Source organism: Strongylocentrotus purpuratus, unplaced genomic scaffold (genome assembly GCF_000002235.5).
Source record: "Strongylocentrotus purpuratus isolate Spur 01 unplaced genomic scaffold, Spur_5.0 spur5_scaffold_3, whole genome shotgun sequence".
Taxonomy (NCBI): Eukaryota; Metazoa; Echinodermata; class Echinoidea; order Camarodonta; family Strongylocentrotidae; genus Strongylocentrotus; species Strongylocentrotus purpuratus.
In genome coordinates, this window is record NW_022145609.1 from 13,060,890 (window position 1) to 13,086,191 (window position 25,302).

At 37.2% G+C, this 25,302-nt stretch overlaps 1 protein-coding gene across 1 annotated transcript in view; it reads left to right on the forward strand.

The window, feature by feature from the left end:
- Positions 1 to 147: 147 nt before the first annotated feature.
- The window catches only part of LOC115928497 (deleted in malignant brain tumors 1 protein-like), a 55,415-nt gene continuing 30,260 nt past the window's right edge, over positions 148 to 25,302 (forward strand). Inside the window, exons 1-8 of the mRNA XM_030995741.1 lie at positions 148 to 340; positions 948 to 1,277; positions 1,661 to 1,960; positions 3,341 to 3,661; positions 4,014 to 4,322; positions 4,973 to 5,251; positions 12,904 to 13,206; positions 13,753 to 14,085. Of these exons, the coding sequence (XP_030851601.1) occupies positions 148 to 340; positions 948 to 1,277; positions 1,661 to 1,960; positions 3,341 to 3,661; positions 4,014 to 4,322; positions 4,973 to 5,251; positions 12,904 to 13,206; positions 13,753 to 14,085 (2,368 nt within the window). The remainder of the gene's footprint in view (positions 341 to 947; positions 1,278 to 1,660; positions 1,961 to 3,340; positions 3,662 to 4,013; positions 4,323 to 4,972; positions 5,252 to 12,903; positions 13,207 to 13,752; positions 14,086 to 25,302) is intronic.

The window sequence follows — 25,302 nt, forward strand, 5'->3', positions numbered from 1 at the left end:
ATTTAAGCCCATCCGAATCCATTTCAAGTTCATCTTGTCGGTGGATCAAATGATGCTGCAGGCAGAGTAGAGGTCATGCATGATGGATCGTGGGGAAGTATCTGTGATTTTTTATGGGACCTGAGAGACGCCAGGGTAGTTTGCAGAATGCTGGGGTTTGATGGAGCCTTGGACGCACCGAGATCTGCACGGTTTGGTCAGGGCTCTGGTCGTAGTCTTCTAAAGTATGTCAATTGTGACGGAACTGAAGAAAACGTAGCAGATTGTGCTCATGCAGGGATTGGACGTTACTCCGACTGCAGTCATACAAGGGATGCAGGGGCCGTTTGCTTCTCAGGAAGTATGTTTTCTCTGTATTTTAACCTTGCTAGTAGTCCACCTACTCGAAATGAATTCTTTTGAGTGCTTATTGGATGAGCACGAACGTCGGAACAGTTATTAATTAATGACTTTGAGATTCTCCATTTACCTCTTAAGCAATATATTTCGATGTATTACCATGACGTTTTGTTATCATGAAGCCAAGTCTTTCACAAAATAGAAAAATCAACATTCTGGACAATTAGTTTGTACTTGACCTTTTAATGTGTACTAGAACAATTATTATACCAACGAAATATATATTACGATGTTCAAAGAATCCCCCAAGCCCTAGGTATTTTCATTCTGTCTTAACGACTGTTTTGCATGAGAAGCAACGACATCCAATATAATAATTTCCATTATTCTACACATGGATATATTAAGCCGACAATGCGGTATTCTCTCTCATCATCTAAGGCCCTCACTAAAATTGGGGTTAGTTGTTTGGGAGTACTTTATAGGATATCTAAATGCAACCAATTGCAAATTATTTGTTAGTGCCCTCATACTTTTGTTTATTAAACTTGAAATTTGTGGTGATATCATTTCAAAAAAGCATGTTCTACGTTCTTCTCTATAAATAGTCCATCCAAAACCATTTCAAGTTCGTCTTGTCGGTGGGTCTAACGATGCTGAAGGCAGAGTAGAGGTACTGTACGACGGCTCCTGGGAAACTATCTGCGATGTTGGCTGGGATCTGAGAGATGCGAGGGTGGTTTGCAGAATAGCAGGGTTTAATGGAGCCTTGGACGCACCGGGATCTGCACGGTTTGGTCAAGGCTCTGGTCGTAGTCTGCTAACTCATGTCAGCTGTGACGGAACAGAAGACAACCTAGCAGACTGTGCCAATGCAGGGATTGGGCGTTACACATGTAGTCATACGAGGGATGCAGGCGCTGTTTGTTATTCGGGAGGTAGGTGTTTTTTTTTAATTTTTTTTTTTCATAGGTTAGCCATTTGAGTAAATAATTCTTACTTATTCGCTTGCATTTACACCTGAGGGTATATTTTGCATTTCCCTTATTCAGCAATTGAGGTTAAACGCACGAAAATGAATTCCGCACACAAGCGAGACTTTTAATTTTCCTCACTACAACGTCTCACCTTAATTTTATTGTTATAGTTAGCGGATTGCTCTTCTCTAGATATCTCTGGTCATGTGAGGTGCTCTTAACCAATCTATGTACTGGATTTTTATAAAGAGGGGTTTATGATTACATTTCCTTGTAAGAGTATGTACTTTTAATCTGATAAACCTATTCTGCTTTTCATCCTGACTACTCATTAAACATAACAGAGCCATTTCAAGTTCGTCTTACCAATGGAACCACGGATTCAGAAGGCAGAGTGAAGGTTTTGTATAAGGGAAGCTGGGGAACTATATGCGATGACAACTGGGATCTAAGAGACGCAAGAGTAGTTTGTAAAATGCTTGAATTTGACGGAGCTTTAGCCGCACCTGGTAGGGCTACGTTTGGTGCCGGAAGCGGTAAAATCTTGTTTGATGACGTCCGATGCAAGGGTACAGAATACGCCCTTGCTGAGTGTTACCATCGAGGGCTTGGAGTCAACAACTGTGAACATGACAGGGACGCAGGTGTTATTTGTTTTAGAGGAGGTACGTTAATAGGATTGTATGTAGTAGTTCTCAAAGGCTTTGAAAATCTAAAATTCGTACAACGGTTGTTACAATTGTGAACCTCATGGTCTTCATCGTGTTGGTCTTGCTGTTTTCACGTGACCAATGGGGTGTTTTAAGTTTTGAGTCCCGTTCGTCCTTTATCCTACAAGGGACAAGGATAACGTTTTGTTTGACGTGGGGCTTGGGAACAGTTGACAATAGGGTCATTTACATATACATTAATTAATGGAACGTTATAAAAAAAATGTATCGTTTTGTCTGTACATGTAGATCCGTTATTACCAAAATAAATGATTTTAAGATTCAATCAAATACGAGTACTCGACACCACTTTATCTCACAATTATTTTTCCAGTCGACTTTAAAAGTAGATGCTCTTCCACGTACGAATCGGACGTATAGAGACATCATTATAACGTTCGTGTCAGAAGAAGCTCTTAATAATTGTTACAGGAATTGCATCTATGTTCCCATCTTATTGATATGCATGAAACTTTTATATTAGTATGTAAGGTCACTACAGGGCTGTTGTTTACTAGCTGTTGTTGGCTCCTTTACAGAGAGAAATCCAGAATCAACTGATTACATACATACGTATTTATTTTAATTCCTCCAATCCCCCCCCCCCCAGCACCATTTCTAGTTAAGCTCGTTAACGGATCTACCGACCTTGAAGGGCGAGTTGAGGTCTTGTATGATGGTTTTTGGGGAACCGTTTGTGATCATGAGTGGGATCTAAGAGATGCAAGGGTCGTGTGTAAAATGCTGGGGTTTGATGGAGCCTTAGCCGCACCAGGTTCTGCTTCATTTGGTCAAGGTTCAGGAGATATACTACTTGATGATATATCCTGTGAAAGTATACACGATAACCTGGCAGACTGTTACCATCGAGGAATTGGCGTCTCCGATTGCGAACACGAAGAGGATTCCGGAGCCATTTGCTTCAGAGGAGGTATGGGATGATACTTGTAGTCTATTCACAACTCAAAATTCCGACTTGTATAGAATATGATTTATATAAAAAAATTGATCTTTCTTCCATCTGTTTGTAGTTCAATAGTATACCCGTACACCCATGCGCTTGTGACATGATCGCAAAGACAGTGAAACAAAATCATTTTAACAGCCTTTTCCATGAGCTTCTTTAAAGTGTCTAAAATTGGGATGACCGATGCATTACGTAATAAACAAGGAATATACAATAGTGTATTGGCACTGCTCTTGATTTGATGTCTGAAAAACTACCGATCGTGCTTTGGCTACTTTCCACAGACTCATTTTCCTCTCCTAATACTTAAAATTGCTATTTCATTTGATATTTGTAAAACTTCACAGACCCATTCAAGGTTCGTCTCACCGATGGAGCGAAAGATTCAGAGGGTAGAGTAGAGGTTATGTACGATGGATCATGGGGAACTGTCTGTGACAATGGCTGGGATCTGAACGATGCGAGAGTTGTTTGCAGAATGTTGGGGTTTGATGGAGCTTTGGCTGCAACATTTTCTGCACGGTTTGGTCAGGGCAATGGCAGTATCCTGCTTGATGACGTCCAGTGTCACGGAACAGAAAACAACATAGCAGATTGTTATCACAGAGGAATAACAGTCCATAACTGTAACCATGCCAGCGATTCGGGTGCCATTTGTTTCTCAGGAGGTACGACTCATTTCTACAGTACATGATGGATTTACGTGTTAACATGTTTTTAGCTTTCTAACCAAAAGTTCCAATAGAACGACATATATCTTCCTGATCTATTACGTTTCAAACTTTTGGATACAAAAATTCGAAGAAAGTGCAGTAGTTGTAAAAAATGTATTTCTGGTGCCATCAATTGTGATGACATACCTTTCTATATATATGAATTACGGCTGGATAAAAAAAAACGTAGGCATACTGCTACCTACAAAAAAACGTTGAATTTTAAAAGTGCTTGCAAAATTACTTGCTCAGATGAAATTTTGTTTTATTTCAATCTGTTAAAAACTGTACGGCATTACTTTTCTAGTACGTCTGATTGGAGGATCTAATGACGCTGAAGGTAGAGTAGAGATTCTACACGATGGCTCCTGGGGAACTGTCTGCGACGATTCCTGGGATATCAAGGACGCGGAGGTTGTTTGCAGAATGTTAGGCTTTGATGGAGCTGTGGAGGCCCCACCTGATGCTCGATTTGGTAAAGGATCTGGGAGCATCTTTCTCGATGACGTTCAGTGCCAGGGTACAGAAACTGACATTGAACGTTGCGATCATCACGGCATCGATGAGCACAACTGCGCCCACAACGAGGATGCCAGCGTTATTTGCATCCAAAAAGGTATGGCACTACATCATAAATGTAGTTCTCGGTATCAAGTGAAACATTTACGGCAAATAATTAACGAATGGTGTACATGTTAATATCTTGAAGTATTTACCACGAGTTGCAAAGGTAAATGATAAGTTCTTAGAATTGCTGACTTTACCACTACGGTGGTTATTTTGTATTGTTTTGCAAAAAATGGTTGAACACAAATTTCGGGGCTGAATATTACAGTATTTCGTTCCTGTTGGGGAGAAGATTTTGGATTCCAGCTCCTTAAATCCATTTTCAATCAAATGTTCCTTTTTATTCGTGTTCCAATCCTCATTTAGATCGCACGACGGAATCTGAAACCGGTGGAACAAGCAGCAGTGAAACAATTACAACAAATGAATCTACACCAACCTCGAAGAACCCTTCTACACCAACCTCGAAGAACCCTCTTCAAAATCTAAAAGTGACAATTGTTACCGGGATTTGCGTACTGCTTGTGATCATCTTCATCGGGGCAACACTTGCATATTGTGTACGTAGGGCCATCAAGTCAAGGTCAAGACGGAACTTAGAAAACGATATTTACATGGATTTTAACGACACAGGAATAAACCAGGACAGGTTTGTAGCTTCTACATATCAGGATTTAAATGGTCCTCCCAAACTCCCAGAACGACGCTTAACGAGGTCGAGTAAAGGTAGTACGATCATAGAGCCCTGCCAGAACCAGCGGTTTTATACGGATGAGGAGCAGATTTTGGCACAACAGACAAGAATAGGTGACAACACCCACGACTATATGGACATGACTCCTACGAACAAGACAGCTTCAACGAACAAGGATGCACATATTTATGCTTATAGCCTCCGCGTTGGAAATAAAGACTCAGATACGTTACCACAGGATAATACAGCTACAGTATCCAGAGCAATCTGCCATGATGAAACAGGTGAGCCAGTAGATACTGTGCAAATTATTGGACAAAATAATCCACACAAGTATATGGATATGAACACTGTTTACAAACAACTTACAATGGGAAAGGATGTAGATCTTGACGGATATCTTCTTCCAAGTAAAACTAAATGTGAAAAAGATGAGCCGCTAGGTAATGCACAAGTTACTGTACGAACTGACACCCATGAATATTTAGATATGACGAATAATAACAAACAGCTATTGGAGGGAAATGATGTAGACCTTGACGGTTATATTTTGCCAAGAGCATCTGGTTTAAATTCCGGAGATAAACCGAATGTTGAAAGTGCAGAACAGAGTTGTTTGTCTCAAAACGATAGAGATATATTTCTCACTAGTGTTTGTGAAAGGAGTAGCTCAAATGAACAGACTCCTACACTGCAACAGGAATGTACGAAACAAGATTCAATTCACAAGCACATGGACTTAAAAACCATTTCCAAACGATCCGTAACGTTTGATGAAGAAGACAACGATGGATATCTTCTGCCAAGTGCTGTAGGCGACGATACGATTGAATTACCATGCGATATCATGCAGCATGTTGAAGAAAAACCTGACAATACGCATGGATCCCCCATGCTGTGTATCGGAGGTAGTAAAGAGTTTACAGAGGGATCATCAGAAAAAAACGATTATGATATTCCAGATTAGGAAGAGATTCAACAAATGATTTGGCCGTCATATTGCATATTCACGGACGAAATTAGAGGAAGGGACATTAATCTTCAGAAAGAATATTGCGCAAAATTCTTTCTGAAGATAAATTGAAAACATATGTTTTTAATAGAAATGTTTGCATGGTTATATGCATTTAAAGAAGGTGTTTGCCAGTCTATAATAATGGACCTTACAGTATATCCACCTCATATATATTTATAAAGAGGGAGTTTTTGATTAGTGTTTGATATTTCCTTCATCAAAAAAATAATGAAAACGTTTGCAAACATTTCGATGAATATCTTCTTTAAAAATGTAAGAATCATAATAATACAATGATCTGTGATATAATACGTTATTTCTAAAAAAAAATGTTATGTCATCTTTCGAAATATTTGCTTCTTTATCTTTTTAAATTAACGGTGGAATATTTATTTTGGAAGTAATTTTAAACATTGTACCCTTTTTTGGAAATGTGTTGACCTCACTGATGTAAATTTACTCTCAGGTGTTGAGCATAGCATGCAGTCATATTGTCAAATTTTATGCAAATTAATTAGATCATCTCTAGAATAAATTTACCTAATGTGTCAACGTTTCGGTAGATATCCTAATAAGAAACTCCATCACTAAATTTCTAGTACTTAAATTTTAAATCCTTTTTAGGCTTAAACATACTTTTTAAACATTAATTTTTTTAATTTCTAATTTCACTAAATAAGCGTTTACGAATTTTAAAGAAATTGACTTCTGCAAATAAAGCTGTGAGGATATAAACTACTTGTCAATCGGATTGCTCGTAGATGATCTCATGCATGAGCGCGCAGACGAAGGCGAATCTTATTCGACTTGAAAACTTAATTCATTAGACCAGAATTATGGTTTATGGACATCAAATTTTGATTGTTTTGATAGTCTTGTTTTAAATTTTAAAAAGTGTTGTACCCGGTTTTAAAGTCTCTTGGACTTTAAAAAAAGAAGTATAAGAAATTAAGAGAGGTCGTTTATATTCTTATGAATGTGATTGAAATAAATTTGTCTTCTAATAACTTCTCAAGTTTAAAGGTTTCACTGTTCGTGGAGGGTGTTTGAGGTAAGTTTCTCGTTGTTTGACTTGATATAATTTCAATACCTCTTTAGATTTAGTTATTACGGTATCATATTTTATGAAGTGGGGAAAAATATATAATCGGTTTTTGCAACCACAAATCTGCATGTATAAATAAGGATAAATGAGAAAATGATGTCGTGTTTACATTTGTTCACTGTCTTATTGTTATATGTACATGATCTTAAAGAGGAAACACTTGAAACAAATAAATGTAGGTTCGTTCGTTCGTGTCTCCTTAGATCAAGATAGTTATGTAAAGTTCCTTAATTCAAATTAAATTAAATTAAATTAAGTTCTTCCATTGCCCGATTGCTGCAATGGCCGTTTCATTAACGAGGGCCAGGTCTTCATCTGTGCAACCCGTTCCGCCGCACTGCAAGATGTGGTCCATCGTCTGAGTCTCTCCGCAGTCGCAGGGAGTATCTCCTTCATGGGCATAGCCCCATCTTGCCATATTGACCTTACACCGCCCCATTCTCGTCCGCATTCGATTTAGGCATTGCCACTCTGGCCACTTCAGGTTAAGCCGTTTGATGAGTACGGGCTTGGCTGATGGTGGAGGATTCTGTTCAGGTGGTGGGACAGAATCGAGGAAGCTGTGTCGGGATATAAGTCGTTTGTGGGGTATGTGTTATTAACACCACCTTGTTAAAACAAGGTTTCTTCTCATCAATATATACAAATGTTCTTTTCACTAATTGTTGAATGATGACAAATTATCACTACACGGTATAACTCATACAAAACAGAATCTTCTGCGCACCTCTCTTATCTGCATACACTCCATTGTTGAGCAGCGCGCATTGCTGGGCTCCAAAGGAGTAATGTATGAGATGGAAAATACCCTCAATTTTATATAAAAAATATTGCATGTATTGCGTTGTTCAGTATAACATATATTCACTTTCAAATTCGGAATGTCCCTCGAACCAATATATCCTAACCTTGGCAGGGTTATCCTTCCTGCAGCCTCGGTAAAATATAACATCACTCAGGAAATTCTAAAGTTGTCGGCTCACACTTTTCGTTATACTGAAACGCCGCAGCATGCAATATTTCTATATGTGCCACGAACGTGCAACGTTACTAACGCGTACTAAAGTTAATTAGACTGTGCACCTCTCAGTCCTACGCGTACCTATTGTTTACAATGTCTTAGCTTGGCGGATGTAATTCTCTAAAAATAAAAAGGGGCGTCATTCAAAAGGATTACAAGTATACCCTGAATTTGATTTAACAGACATTGCATGCATTTCGTTGTTCCCTATAACATATCTACACCTCCAAATTCAGAATTTTCCTCGAGCCATGATATTTCAACTTGAAATATATTTTTAAATATTTGTTCATATATTTTGTTATATTGATCGACGAAATATGCAATATTTGTGTAATATATATACCTGAGTCCCTTGAAAATTCACGGGCAGCTTATGCAAATGAGAAATACATTTTGAAATATCAAACTTGACGCTACCATATATGTGGTAATAATATAGTGCATCAGGAAGAAAAGCTGCGAGATAACTTGAACGAAATGGAAAGAGCGTGAGAGGGGAAAGAGATGAGAAGGGGGTGAGGTTCGACAACCTAACCAACGGTCCAAGGCAGCATTCCGTAAGCCTATATCTAATATGTTTATTGGAATATCATGCCTCTACTTTACACGTGAAATATTTACCAAATTACGCACACACCATATATATATATACCATACACCATAGATATAAATCCATATTTGTTTACAAGCGTGAGTACAAATGAACTAGGAAGAAATAACTGTCTCTGCTGCACTTTCTGTGCTATAACACAACTCGTCATGTTATGGCGTGCGTGACAACCCATCTCCATTTCATGTAGGTCGCTGCGATGGCTTTCCCTCGTTAAGGCTGCAGCGTTTATCTAAGACATGCTTCCCCGGAGTCAGGGTTACCGACAACTACAGATAGTAACAATCCTCATTTTCTTACCAAACAGCATTTCTAGAAATAAAAGAAACTATTGAGGCACAGCTCGTGGCTAATTTCAGTCATTTTTCACAAAAACAGGTTCGAAGAGGCGGAAGGAAAAAGTTAAACTGCATTGAACACCCCCACCCCCAACAAAAATCACGCCCCTATAATATATGCTAATATGTATAAATAAAAAGTTTTAGAGGAAGCATAAAAAAAGAACTAGTTTCCACTTAAAATACAGATGTGATATTGAAGAAAATATGTAAACACGTTATCAACTTAAAAAGGTTGAGCATGGGAGGGATATTCCCTGTGGCTTAGCACACTCAGACTGAAACGGTTACATCACATAATCTGATTCACAATCTGTGTTCATTTCCTATAAAATCTAATAAAAAGCTACCTGAGGTGTTTACGTTGAATCATATCCTAGAGTAGTTACGTTATAAAAACAAAGAGATTAAAATAAAAAAAGAAGGAAAGTCTATTAAATACTTCTCAGTTTCTGAAAAGAAAACATTGTTTTACGTTTGTACTTACCTCTAGCAAAACATTATCGTCTTGGTCGTGCATGGGATCCATTTGAATAAACCTTACTAATCTAGTTGTCAATTAATTATCTAGGCTATTGTACCATGAGTACATAGTTTTAGTTGCCAACTAGGCGTAGTAAGTTTTTATTAACCCTAATAAGGCCGGGCTATTTGAGGTCTTAGTATGGCCGGGGGGGGGGGGGGCATTATGGCCCCCCCCCCCTTAAGATCTCGACCGCGAAGCGGCCAATCGCCGCGAAAATTTGCACGCATGTCAAGTGAAGTGTATAGAATAATAATAAGATTTCAATTTTTTGAAAAATTCGCTCATTTGCATATTTATGGTAATTTATGCAAATAAAGTCATAAAACTCACATTTTTACCCTTAATCATATATTATTCATAATTAGGCATTCTTTTTCACTACATATATTCATTAGACCATTCTGAATAATAATACAACAAAAAAATTTGGAAGAGCCAGCTTATTCCTTATGTTATCCCTTGTTTTGGTAATTTCTTATGTTTATTTCATTGTTTTTTTAACTCATGTATTTCATTGTTTTTGTTGTTTTATTTCATTTCTTACTACAATTCAACTATTTTGACACCCAAAACAACCACCTAAACTTTAAACAAGACCCAATAACCCATGTTTGATCTGTTTTTAGAAAATATGACTTTTCCATATGTTTTGTACACAAATCACGAAAATGAGCGATTTTCGGGGTGACATGCAAAGACAAAAGGTCACGTGACCTTGTAACCGTACGTCCGATTTTCAAGAAAATTCTTTTAAAAGTTGCGCAAGACTCGAAAGAAAAAAGTCAGCGAGTGGCGGGGCGCCATCCATATGCGTTCTCGAGCAATCAGAAAAATCGTGGAGGGGGGGGGGGGCATAATGCCCCCCCCCCCTTATTAGGGTTAAATGTAGGATCTCAACGCTTCAGCGACCTCGTCAGCTGGTGGCGAGTCCAGCCCCACATAAACCTTTACAGATCTGACATTGACGATTCATACCCTACTGGATGAAAGTAGCTACTTGCAGCCTTTCGTTACCGGCAAGCTAGCTCTGCAAGAGTGTTGTACTATGTTCTTTAAGAGGTACGAGAAATGGTTCCGCCTCTTCTACCAACGGCCCTTTACTATTAAATGTCTAAGGAATCCTGGTCCTGCTGATTGTAGCTAGATGGAGTGGTCCTGCTCACGCTTTTGTCCATACGTTCCGCCTAAAGTAGGGAATTCAAGAGCCTATTACAAATGGCCAAGTCTATATATCCATGTATACCAGTGATTGAACGTAGTATTTCCACTACCAAGCACACTAGAAACATGAAAACAGAATAATAATTCACAAACAGTTCCCAACAGACACAGAAATGTCGGAAAAGCGTAACAGTAAAAGTTTCCAAGAAATCGAACCCACCCCCCCCCCCCCAAAAAAAAAACAAAACAAAAAAAAAAAAAATTGAGAAAGGTAAAAATGTATTTCTATGATTATGTTTTGTAACTGATTTCATCTAATGATCGTATTTTCGTAATCTCTTATTTGCAATGCCCTAAATTATTGTCTCAAATAGAGAACCCTCCCATTTAGTGGATAAAGAAATATTCTAAATGTCTATGATATGTTTATTGTGGATACAATACTTGAAAATGTTTTCTGGCGAAAAATGGCTGTTCAACCATGAAACATAGGAACTAGGCATTCTTGATGTAGGTCTTTAGAAACTGGATAGGTCTCCATGATGCATATTTTTTCGACAGGCCATCACGTGTAACGAGGAGGAACGAATGACTAGTCAAAGGAGATAAGCATGCAAGAGATGTCAGCTTTCTGGCTTTTCCGCACTCGCGAGAGAATGAATATTCACATTACATTCATGAACGACATGACTAATTCATTAAAACGTCGTTGAGTTATATTTTGCCAATTTCGAACCATTGGCTAAATTTGTTTAGTTTAAGAAAGTCTCATCTGAATGATACATAGTGCTCGCGCTTGCATACGCGACTTTAGTCCAGAATCTGCCCGGTCCTTTATACACTATGAATATGACTAACAAAGAAAGCGGACAAAATATACAGTTCCTCAGGTAAATAAAGGAACATCCCTTCACTGCTATTATGTAAAAAGTGAATATACATGTGACACCTTTTCTACACAGTTTTACATAATAGCAGTGAAGGGATGTTCCTTTGTCTACCTGAGGAACTGTATATTTTGTCAAATTTCTTTGTCAGTCATGGTCATGGTGATAATTCCTTACACACTTGATTCAAACCGTCGAAGATGGCGTTATCAACAAACTGATAATTATGCTCACCAGCCGGCGCCGGCGCCCTAATTCAATGATCACGCCATCATCGACTGGTAGCAAGTAAGTAGGGGGAGGTAGCGTAATAATAATATTTTTAAACAAGCGTTGGTGTGGCGGAGATCAAAATTAAATAGGCCAGATTCCGGACTAACGCGACTTCTGAATTGGGTTCTGTTGAGCTGAGGTTATTGGTTTCACATTTCACATGTGGATTCAATACAGATAAACAAAAATCAAAAATAAGACATATTGTTTCATAAAATAAAATAAACTATTATAGTAATTGACAAAAATAATGAGACTACAAAATTATATATCATCAAATGTGTTTAAATTGTTATCATGTTAAAGGATACCCAGACGAGAAAAGCACAAAATTTAGAAATGTACATGAACCTATAAAAAAAAAAGCATAGCTTGTAAATAATAGGTTCCTGGGAGACGAGAGGGCAGTAATTCAACAAATAATTGTATATTTATTTGTTCCGTTCATCATATTTATTAATTCAATTACCTATCAAACAGTAGAATTCAATTAATACCAAAATGTGTGACTCGGAAATAAAAAGGTCTAGTATCTAATCAACTTCAACCAGTCGTTCTTGGTATAATTGGCGTGATATCTTGTAGAAAGGCTCCATGTTAAACCACACACAATATTATGAATGACCTGTGCTTAGTCCGACTTTTCTTAAGTCTACCAACCTATATCTTTAAATCTCTTCTACTTCCACGAAATATTAATTAACATATAACGAGAAAATAGTCTCACAGAGAAACTCCTAGCTCGTTGGACACAATTAATGTTGGCAGTCTGAGATTTGGCTAAAGCCTCCCCCCCCCCCTCAAAAAAAAAGTCTAGCATCGCCCCTAATAGTTATCACAGTTTTACGATCAAAACAATTTCATTTGTGGTTATCATATTTTCAAATAAATCGAGGGGCAATGGATCCTTCTGCTCGTTTTGCGTCACGCTGAATCACTTGGGATAAAATACAATGAAATGCAGATTTTAGGAACCCATCGACAGTATTCTTCCTAGGGGTACGTCTTAGTAATGGCTCCAACAATTCTAAAGGAGGAGTGGAGGTCTTGTACGGTGGATCATGGCACACTATTTGCGATCGTTACTGGTATTTGCTCCAAGCGAGGATGGTTTGCAAGATGATGAGGTTCGACGGTGCCCTGGACGCGCCACGATCGGCTAGGTTTGGTCAGGGTGTTGGTGATACTATTGGTGTCGATTGTTACGGAACAGAAGAGAACTTGGCGGACTGTCCACGCATATGGACCACCTCTTCATGTGTGCATCGCTGGGATGCGGGCGCCGTGTGTTACTTAGGAGGTACGAAGTCTTTTTGACATGAGGAAAGGATCAATCGTAATTCTATTCTATTCTGTTTGAATCGCATAAAGGGGGAAAAATATTCTTAGTTTGCTTTGGTTCATACATTTTTCCTTTTCAATCTAGTCAACCTAAATCCATTAGAGGTTCGTCTGATTGGTGCCAGCACCATGACCATTTTCTTTCTTCATAAAAGTCTTTCACTGAAAATAAATTGTCGTTCATTCATATAGGTATATATATATATTTAATGAAATAACGTGTGTCCTTTGTTGCCCACAGTTGCCATTCATTTACACGGCAGAGTTTCTCCGGTAGTTTGCCGCGCCAAGTCTGAACAATCTTTCAGGGAAATTTGTTACGTTTGTCGAATGATTTGTAAGCAATAATGTTAATTTCGGTCAAGCTGTTTTAAAAGCAAATTTTATTTTGCACAAACCCGGTGCATAATTTTTTTTAATTAACAAACTACCACTTCGATACAAACAAATATGAGTTCCTGTAAAATGTGAAAGATTTTAACTTGAAAAATACTTTTCTCCTTAGCCCATCCTCAGCCATTTAAAGTTCGTCTTGTCAGTGGATCTAACGATGCTGAAGGCAGAATAGAGGTACAGTACGATGGATCCTGGGGAACTATCTGTGATAATGACTGGTGGGATCTGAGAGACGCGAGGGTGGTTTGTAGAATGCTGGGGTTTGATGGAGCCTTGGAGGCACCAGGATCCGCTAGGTTTGATCAGGACTCTGGTCGTATTCTCCTTGTTTTGGTCAACTGTGACGGAACAGAAGACAACCTAGCTGACTGCGCTCATGCAGGGATTGATCGTTACCTATGTAGTCATACAGAGGATGCAGGCGCCTTTTGTTATTCGGGAGGTAGGAGTTGTTTTGTTAAATAATTTTTCATAGGTTAAGCATTTGAGTAACAATTATTACTTATTCGCTTGCATATACACCTGAAGGTATATTTTGCATTTTCCTAATTCAGTAATTGTTAATTCAGTATGCTAGATATGACGAATCAGAAGACAAACTAGCTGACTGTGTTCAAGCAGGGATTGAACGTTACTCCTGCAGTCTCATGAATAATAATAACAAGATATTTGTATACCGCAAATTGCAAATTGCCTCTAAGCGGTTTAGAAGAAAATATTAGATAAGTAGAGGAAACAGAATTTGGACTACAAATTACATCAATTCAATTAACATTAAAAGTTTGCAAATGCAGGATGCAGAAGCCATCTACTGATCAGGAAGTATGCTTCTCTCCCTCTTTATCGCTTATAACTAAGTATGTACAAATTATTGCTTTGTCAATGGCATGCTTATTAGATGAATATTAAAAAAAAACTTTGGTGACTTAAATCTCAATTTTACATCTCAATCGATGATTTGAACGAAATTCCTGAAATTCAGCTACCCCTCCCCCCCGAGAGACGCCAGAGTGATTTGCAGAATGCTTGGGTTTGACGGGGCTTTGGACGCTCCGGGATCTGCTACGTTTGGGCAGGGATCTGGTCCAATTCTGCTAAAGTATGTGAATTGTGACGGAACTGAAGACAACCTAGCAGACTGTGCTCATTCAGGGATTGGACTTTACTCATGCAGTCATTCAAGGGACGCAGGAGCCATTTGCTATTCAGGAAGTACGTTTTATAGGCATTTGAACCTAGTAGTACAGATACTCGACAAAGAATTTGTTTGAGTTGTTGTTGTTTTTATTTCCAAAATCAGATAAAAATATTATACATAATAAAATATACAGTATAAATATTTTTACAGGTACATAGACAAAAATCCTTGGAAAGCCCAATTCAGCAGTGTTTAGAGAACAATACTGTTCTTCCTTGGGGTCCCAATAAACAGAACACTAAAAAGTAACCTCTTTTGGGAGTGTATTTTAAGTGATTTCAAAGTATAGTGCCTTTTGAACTAGATTTAAACGTTATCGACACGTGCCTTCATTTAAACAAAAAAGGTATTCCTGTTCACGTTTTTATCTAACCTAAAAAACACTAGTTTATCACGCGACTGGAGTAACGTGATTCCACTTACCTCTGTAAATAAAGTGTTTATGACCAAATAACCACTTGACAAAGCAACGAGTTTTTTGTCCGTTAACCGATGGTGGCGATAAATACGTAATTATTTGGTCTTGTAAGCACCTTTATCGATTGGTTTCACAGGTTATCCAAGGTTGATGGTAATAATCACGTTACTTACACCGGCTAATCGTCTTATTGTTCTGTCCGTGAATCTCTGGTTATATTAAATTAGTAATTCGGAGGTGTCTTACACACCTCTTTAAATGGTTTCAAAGTTACCATAAATTTCTTGGTTATGATCACGTGGCTCAAGCTGATTACTAATCTAAGCTGTGAATCCGTGATATGTAGGTGTGAAAAATTAGTGATTTTTAGGTGTCTTAAAACACCTATTTAAATGGTAGTCAAAGTTGCCAGCAGTTCCGCGGTAATAATCTCGTGACTTAAACGGAATATTAATCTAAGCTGGGCGTACGTGACTTTTAGGTGTGAAAAAATTAGTAATGATTAGGTGTCTTAAAGCACCTATTTAAATGGTAGTCAAAGTTGCCATAAGTTCCGCGGTGATGATCCCATGAGTCAAACGGATTATTAATCTAAACTGGGCATACGTGACTTTTAGGTGTGAAAAATTAGTAATTATTAGGTGTCTTAAAACACCTATTTAAATGGTAGTCAAAGTTGCCAGTAGTTCCGCGGTGATGATCTCGTGACTTAAACGGAACATTAATCTAAGCTGGGCATACGTGACTTTTAGGTGTGAATGATTAGTCGTGATTAGGTGTCTTAAAACACCTATTTAAATGGTAGTCAACGTTGCCAGCAGTTCCGCGGTGATGATCTCGTGACTCAAACGGATTATTTATATAAGCTGGGTATTCCGTGTTTTCCAGGTGTGAAAATGAGTTATTCTTGGGTGTCTTGATGGTTTCACAGTTACCATTTAAGTTTCGTGGTGATAATACCATGACTGTTGGCATATTTCTATGTTCACCAGTTGATAACTGACTGTTGGCATATTTTCATTGCACCAGTTGATAACTGGAGTGTGCATATTTCCAGTTGCACCGGTTGATGACTGAGTGTTGGCATATTTCGAGTTGAACCAGCTGACACCAGTTAATTTGCATATTGAAAATGGGGTGCGTGCAGATCTATGTTTTTTTAACAATTTATCTGAATTTACAGCATATTTCTTAATTACTGATGATTTAGTTATATGCAATTCTTTTCGAAAATACTACAAATATAAATTACCAGTTATTAGGACATTTCGCTACTTCGTATAAATTACATTTAGTTAAACATGAATAAGGGAAACATTAACTATGAACTAAAATAATTTCAATAAAGTACAAGTATACGAATTTTTTTCGATTAATTAAATTATGTAAGTCTGCTTATTACCAATGCCTTTACATTGGAAATACAGACGTACTTGTATTGAAGTATTGTTGCTGTTCAACTGGTTGGAAGTTAACCAAATGGTTCTAATGGCTCAGCTAGACCAGTTGAAGTATAACTGGCCTGAATCAACTGGATCATTTAGCCCATTTCAATTTCCAGGATTACCAGGATTACCACCCCCTCCCCCAACCCCCTCTCACCCCAAACTGCTACCAGCGCGCCTGGACTTAATTATGGAATATCCAAGACACGATGTTCAGAAACGGGATGATTATTATCATTTTGGTTCATTTATTGTGTAACATTTGCGTAATTATTGGGTTGAACGCGGGTTACAGTAACATACTTCTTCTTCGACGTAAATTTCACGTGAATGAAGAACATGATTCATCTCAAGTCAGCCTCGTAATATTCACGTAAATTTCACGCAGATATTTTGACTAAAACTATCACTAACGCTTCACGTGTTTCTGTGACGCGATAATTTCGTTTATGAAGATGTAATTTCATAACCAAACAAACACGGGAGTATTAGGTTTTATTACAAACCATGGTCTCCAAGGTAGGGATAATCACGTTATTATAATGGTGATATTGCAGTGACAATTGCGTGATTTAGTGTACGTGTGTTTTAAGTTACCTAGTGCAATAAACGTATTAACACATTTACGTAAATGTCAGGTGTTTAAAGAACGTAACTCTCCTCAAGTCGATACCTTGATATTGACGTGATTTTCACGTGATTTTGTTTATTGGGGTCCTTACACTACAATATTAACATAAAAGCGACATAAAGCAGAGTGTTATTGGATGATCACAAGCATCTCCTTTGTTCCAGATGTCACCCTAAAGTCCGGATACGACAGTGTATTTTACCCCATTCTTATTTATACACGAACTCCACCAACTTGTGCCATAATATTAATAACACAAGATTTGTATTCATATCTCCAATAAAAAAAAAGGAAAAGAAAACTATCAATTATTAACTGATCGAATACATACTGTAGCGACAATAGCCTAAAGACATCTGAATAGATAAATTTGTTGCTTATAATGACTTTGCAATTTTATTAATGCAATTTAAAGGTTCAATACTTTTTAATATTTGAGACACTAAGGAGAATGATGAGAGTTGTTATTGTTTTTGTACTAATTTTTTTTCTTCTCCAATCTTAATTATCTTTCAAATTGCACTAGTACTATTTAATTCTAGACTACTGATCCTTGACGAGTTTTATTGTCGTTCTTAACTAAAAGATTATCCCTTCATCATCTTTCAGAATCTACAAGTACCGTTGGACTCGAGACTTCTGAGCCTTCCTTTCTAATTACCATCCTTGAAGGGCTATCAACGGATCTTGGTAATACATCTCTGTATTCAAACACTCCAATCGTGCTTGGAGATTTCAGTCCAGTATTTATACATGTACATAGACAAAAATCGGTGGAAAGCCCAATTCAGCAGTGTTTATAGGACACTACTGTTCTTCCTTGGGGTCCTTACACTTCAATATTAACATAAAAGCGACATAAAGCAGAGTGTTTATTGGATGATCACAAACATCTCCTTTGCTCCAGATGTCACCCTAGAGTCCGGATACGACAGTGTATTTTACCCCATTCTTATTTATACACGAACTCCACCAACTTGTGCCATAATATTAATAACACAAGATTTGTATTCATATCTCCAATAAAAAAAAAGGAAAAGAAAACTATCAATTATTAAATGATCGAAGACATACTGTAGCTACAATAGCCTAAAGACATCTGAATAGATAAATTTGTTGCTTATAATGACTTTGCAATTTCATTAATGCAATTTAAAGGTTCAATACTTTTTAATATTTGAGACACTAAGGAGAATGATGAGAGTTGTTATTGTTTTTGTACTAATTTTTTTTCTTCTCCAATCTTAATTATCTTTCAAATTGCACTAGTACTATTTAATTCTAGACTACTGATCCTTGACGAGCTTTATTGTCGTTCTTAACTAAAAGATTATCCCTTCATCATCTTTCAGAATCTGCAAGTACCGTTGGACTCGAGACTTCTGAGCCTTCCTTTCTAATTACCATCCTTGAAGGGCTATCAACGGATCTTGGTAATACATCTCTGTATTCAAACACTCCAATCGTGCTTGGAGATTTCAGTCCAGTATTTATACATGTACATAGACAAAAATCGGTGGAAAGCCCAATTCAGCAGTGTTTATAGGACACTACTGTTCTTCCTTGGGGTCCTTACACTTCAATATTAACATAAAAGCGACATAAAGCAGAGTGTTTATTGGATGATCACAAACATCTCCTTTGCTCCAGATGTCACCCTAGAGTCCGGATACGACAGTGTATTTTACCCCATTCTTATTTATACACGAACTCCACCAACTTGTGCCATAATATTAATAACACAAGATTTGTATTCATATCTCCAATAAAAAAAAAAGGAAAAGAAAACTATCAATTATTAAATGATCGAAGACATACTGTAGCTACAATAGCCTAAAGACATCTGAATAGATAAATTTGTTGCTTATAATGACTTTGCAATTTCATTAATGCAATTTAAAGGTTCAATACTTTTTAATATTTGAGACACTAAGGAGAATGATGAGAGTTGTTATTGTTTTTGTACTAATTTTTTTTCTTCTCCAATCTTAATTATCTTTCAAATTGCACTAGTACTATTTAATTCTAGACTACTGATCCTTGACGAGCTTTATTGTCGTTCTTAACTAAAAGATTATCCCTTCATCATCTTTCAGAATCTGCAAGTACCGTTGGACTCGAGACTTCTGAGCCTTCCTTTCTAATTACCATCCTTGAAGGGCTATCAACGGATCTTGGTAATACATCTCTGTATTCAAACACTCCAATCGTGCTTGGAGATTTCAGTCCAGTATTTATACAATTTTGTACATAGACAAAAATCGGTGGAAAGCCCAATTCAGCAGTGTTTATAGGACACTACTGTTCTTCCTTGGGGTCCTTACACTTCAATATTAACATAAAAGCGACATAAAACAGAGTGTTTATTGGATGATCACAAACATCTCCTTTGCTCCAGATGTCACCCTAGAGTCCGGATACGACAGTGTATTTTACCCCATTCTTATTTATACACGAACTCCACCAACTTGTGCCATAATATTGATAACACAAGATTTGTATTCATATCTCCAATAAAAAAAAAAGGAAAAGAAAACTATCAATTATTAACTGATCGAAGACATACTGTAGCTACAATAGCCTAAAGACATCTGAATAGATAAATGTGTTGCTTATAATGACTTTGCAATTTTATTAATGCAATTTAAAGGTTCAATACTTTTTAATATTTGAGACACTAAGGAGAATGATGAGAGTTGTTATTGTTTTTGTACTATTTTTTTTTTCTTCTCCAATCTCAATTATCTTTCAAATTGCACTAGTACTATTTAATTCTAGACTACTGATCCTTGACGAGCTTTATTGTCTTTCTTAACTAAAAGATTATCCCTTCATCATCTTTCAGAATCTACAAGTACCGTTGGACTCGAGACTTCTGAGCCTTCCTTTCTAATTACCATCCTTGAAGGGCTATCAACGGATCTTGGTAATACATCTCTGTGTTCAAACACTCCAATCGTGCTTGGAGATTTCAGTCCAGTATTTATACATGTACATAGACAAAAATCGGTGGAAAGCCCAATTCAGCAGTGTTTATAGAACAATATTGTTCTTCCTTGGGGTCCTTACACTTCAATATTAACATAAAAGCGACATTAAAGCAGAGTGTTTATTGGATGATCACAAACATCACCTTTGTTCCAGATGTCACCCTAGAGTCCAGATACGACAGTGTATTTTACCCCATTCGTATTTATACACGAACTCCACCAACTTGTGCCATAATAGTAATAACACAAGATTTGTATCCATATCTCCAATAAAAAAAAAAAGGAAAAGAAAACTATCAATTATTAACTGATCAAAGACATACTGTAGCTACAATAGCCTAAAGACATCTGAATAGATAAATTTGTCGCTTATAATGACTTTGCATTTTTATTAATGCAATTTAAAGGTTCAATACTTTTTAATATTTGAGACACTAAGGAAAATGATGAGAGTTATTGTTGTTTTTGTACTATTTTTTTTTCTTCTCCAATCTTAATTATCTTTCAAATTGTACTAGTACTATTTAATTCTAGACTACTGATCCTTGACGAGCTTTATTGTCTTTTTTAACTAAAAGATTATCCCTTCATCATCTTTCAGAATCTACAAGTACCGTTGGACTCGAGACTTCTGAGCCTTCCTTTCTAATTACCATCCTTGAAGGGCTATCAACGGATCTTGGTAATACATCTCTGTATTCAAACACTCCAATCGTGCTTGGAGATTTCAGTCCAGTATTTATACATGTACATAGACAAAAATCGGTGGAAAGCCCAATTCAGCAGTGTTTATAGAACAATATTGTTCTTCCTTGGGGTCCTTACACTTCAATATTAACATGAAAGCGACATAAAGCAGAGTGTTTATTGGATGATCACAAACATCTCCTTTGCTCCAGATGTCACCCTAAAGTCCGGATACGACAGTATAGTATTAATGACTGCTTTGAGAGAAATAGTTGTTTTTATACGCTCAAGGGAAGGTTAGAATTGTGCTATTGCCCGAGGCGTGCCGAGGGCAATAGCCCAATTGTAACCTTCTCGAGAACGTATAAAAACAACTATTTCTCGAATATTAAAGCAGTCATTAATACTTTTATATGCCGAAAACAAAAGAGTCAACTAATGACACCACCTTGGCCTTTCTCTAGTTTATCTGCACGATTGTTTTTTTATGAGTGTATCTTTGAGAGTAGACTAGATCTAGATTCTAGTCTAAGCAAGATATTTTTACAATTTTGGGGGTGGGCCGGCCCTGTGGGGAATATGGAGAAGAACCTGCGCTTTCATATGACACCTCACTTATTGAGTGTCACCTTCAGGATCACAACAGATTATAAAGGTTTGAATCTCGAATTGAAAAAAAAACTTGACCTTTTTTGCATGGTCGCGGAATGCACGTATACTGCACGTAGACTGCATTGCGTACAATCTCTATGGGAATAATTTTAACACACAACATGCATCGGGTGCGCGAAAAAGACACCCTGACAACTAGATCTATTTTCGTATCTTTGAGAGTAGACTAGATCTAGATTCTTGTCTAAGCAAAATATTTTTACAATATTGGGGGTGGTGCGGCCCTGTGGGGAATATGGAGAAGAACCTGCGCTTTCATATGACACCTCACTTATTGAGTATCACCTTCAGGATCACAACAGATTATAAAGGTTTGAATCTCGAATTGAAAAAAAAACTTGACCTTTTTTGCACGGTCGCGGAATGCACGTAGACTGCACGTAGACTGCATTGCGTACAATCTCTATGGGAATAATTTTAACACACAACATCGGGTGCGCGATCAGACACCCTGACAACTAGATCTATTTTCGTCTAGAGTCTCACGTCTATGCTTTTTCAGCAACTAAACGAACATGTTTATGGATAATTTCACGTACCCTTTTTGTTGTTCTTGCTGTCAGCGAGCCTTGCATTTGATAAGTTGAAATCTTGGGAGAGATTCTTGAGCCATTATTGTCTTGTTTGGAATCGTCTTGTCTTGTATGAAAATACCGACCAATTCTTCGCACACGTACGGTATCCTCGATCGCTCAAACCATTTTTTAACATGTAAACCTATGGGGTAACTATGGAGACTGACCTATTTTCCCAGTAACCATGGTTATTGGGATTTTGAACTGTTTTAACCATGGTTACCGGGAATTTTACAGGAACAGTTAAAATTTATGAATGCAATTTCGACCAATCAGATGGCTGGATTTCTTAAGTGAGGTATATAATGTATTTTACCCCATTCTTATTTATACACGAACTCCACCAACTTGTGCCATAATAGTAATAACACAAGATTTTTATTCATATCTCCAATAAAAAAAAAAAGGAAAAGAAAACTATCAATTATTAACTGATCGAAGACATACTGTAGCTACAATAGCCTAAAGACATCTGAATAGATAAATTTGTCGCTTATAATGACTTTGCATTTTTATTAATGTAATTTAAAGGTTCAATACTTTTTAATATTTGAGACACTAAGGAAAATGATGAAAGTTGTTATTGTTTTTGTACTATTTTTTTTCTTCTCCGATCTTAATTATCTTTCAAATTGTACTAGTACTATTTAATTCTAGACTACTGATCCTTGACGAGCTTTATTGTCTTTCTTAACTAAAAGATTATCCCATTATCATCTTTCAGAATCTACAAGTACCGTTGGACTCGAGACTTCTGAGCCTTCCTTTCTAATTACCATCCTTGAAGGGCTATCAACGGATCTTGGTAATACATCTCTGTATTCAAACACTCCAAACATGCTTGGAGATTTCAGTCCAGTATTTATACATGTACATAGACAAAAATCGGTGGAAAGCCCAATTCAGCAGTGTTTATAGAACAATACTGTTCCTCCTTGGGGTCTTTACACTACAATATCAACATAAAAGCGACATAAAGCATAGTGTTTATTGGATGATCACAAACATCTCCTTTGCTCCAGATGTCACCCTAAAGTCCAGATACGACAGTGTATTTTACCCCATTCTTATTTATACACAAACTCAACTAACTTGTGCCATAATAGTAATAACACAAGATTTATATTCATATCTCTAATAAAAAAAAAAGGAAAAGAAAACTATCAATAATGAAGTTATCGAAGACATACTGTAGCTACAATAGCTTCAAGACATCTGAATAGATAAATTTGTCGCTTATAATGACTTTGCATTTTTATTAATGCAATTTAAAGGTTCAATACTTTTTAATATTTGAGACACTAAGGAAAACGACGAGCGTTGTTGTTCTTCACTAAAAAAACAAACTCAATTCTTTACTATCTTTCAGAATATACTAGTACTATTGAATTCGAGACTACTGATCCTTCTTTTCCAAGTACCACCCGCGAAGGGCTATCGACGGATCTTGGTAATACATTTCTGTATTCAAATACTCCAAACATACCTGGACACTTCAGGCTAGATGAACCTGAAAATCTACAATTTTATGAAGTCCCCTGCAATCTTTTCCTATTGCTCGGAATAAGTATCCCCGTTTCGAGCATTATTCTTATCGCAGCCTTCGTATATTGCCTATGTCGATCTCGGAAGGGAAGAACTAAAAAGAATCTGGATACAACTGTATACATTGATTTGATGCATTCTAGGTCTTTGGACCTTCAGAACTTAGACTCAATATATCAGGATATTAGTTCCCCACCTAAATTACCAGAACGCTTGTCAGCTGCTGTATCATCTCGGAAACAAAAATCACAGGTTGCCTTGACAATAAGTCAAAACACGACAGATGGACAGGTGCACATCATTGGCGACAACGGATTAAACGCAACCCATGAATACATGGACATGAATACTATCTGTGAAAGACCTCCTAATTCTAAAGATGAAGACATTGATGGTTATCTTTTACCAACTGCTACAACTCCGGAACCAAGAGTTTACATGGAAATAGGAACGACAACTGCAGATGGAGTAGTTTCTGACAATGAGATAAGAATGTCAAGAGCAAGACACAGCAATAAACAAGATGCGATTCATAAATACATGGACATGAAGCCTATTAGTAAAAAACCAACAACAGGGACAGAAGTAGATCTTGATTGTTACATTCTTCCATCTTTCACAGCTTTGAGGTCTAAATTAGCTCCCATTGTAGCTACAAGTTCTGCATGTGTATCGTGTTCTGGCAATGACAAAAGAATGACAAGAACAAGGCATAGCAATTCATAATTACATGCACATGAAGCATGATATTAAAAAGCCCTCAACAGACACAGACACATATCTTGATGGCTATCTTCCAACTAGGAGAGCAACGAAATCTGGATCAAATTCTGAATTTCGCATGATGTCGCGTATGAATACTGTTAATCAAACGCCTCCAACTGACACACACACAGACATTGACGGTTATCTTATTTCAACTTCTACAGCTTCAAAGTCTGAATTTACATCAACAATAGTACCGACGGCTGCCAATGTAACAGAGAATGACGTCAAAATGACGAGAACAACACACACTAATATACAAGATATAGACCATAAGTACATGGACATGAACGTTGTTTATCAAAAGCCTTCATTCGGTTTGGACTTTGATGTTGACGGTTATCTTCTTCCTGGTGTGACATCAGTAGACGCCGACAAAGATGTTGGTAGCTATCTTCTCCCAAGCGTTACACCCTCCAAAAACGAAGTGACCCCGAATTTGAGAGCAATATCAACTGGTTTACCCGATATTGACAATAAAGGCAGTTTGAAAGGAACACTACAATTCAGCGGACAAGGTGGGATTCATGAATACATGGAGATCAAGTCTGTTTATCAAGAGCCCCCAGGAGTTACAGACATGGACACTGACGGGTATCTTCTACCTGGTGTTACAGGTTCAGGAAACGAAATTTCTTTGAATGTAACTAATGTCAAACGGTGTTACAAGAAAGCAAGTGTCAGCAGAGAACCAAAACATACTCGAAGAAATTACCCTCACAGGTATATGGAT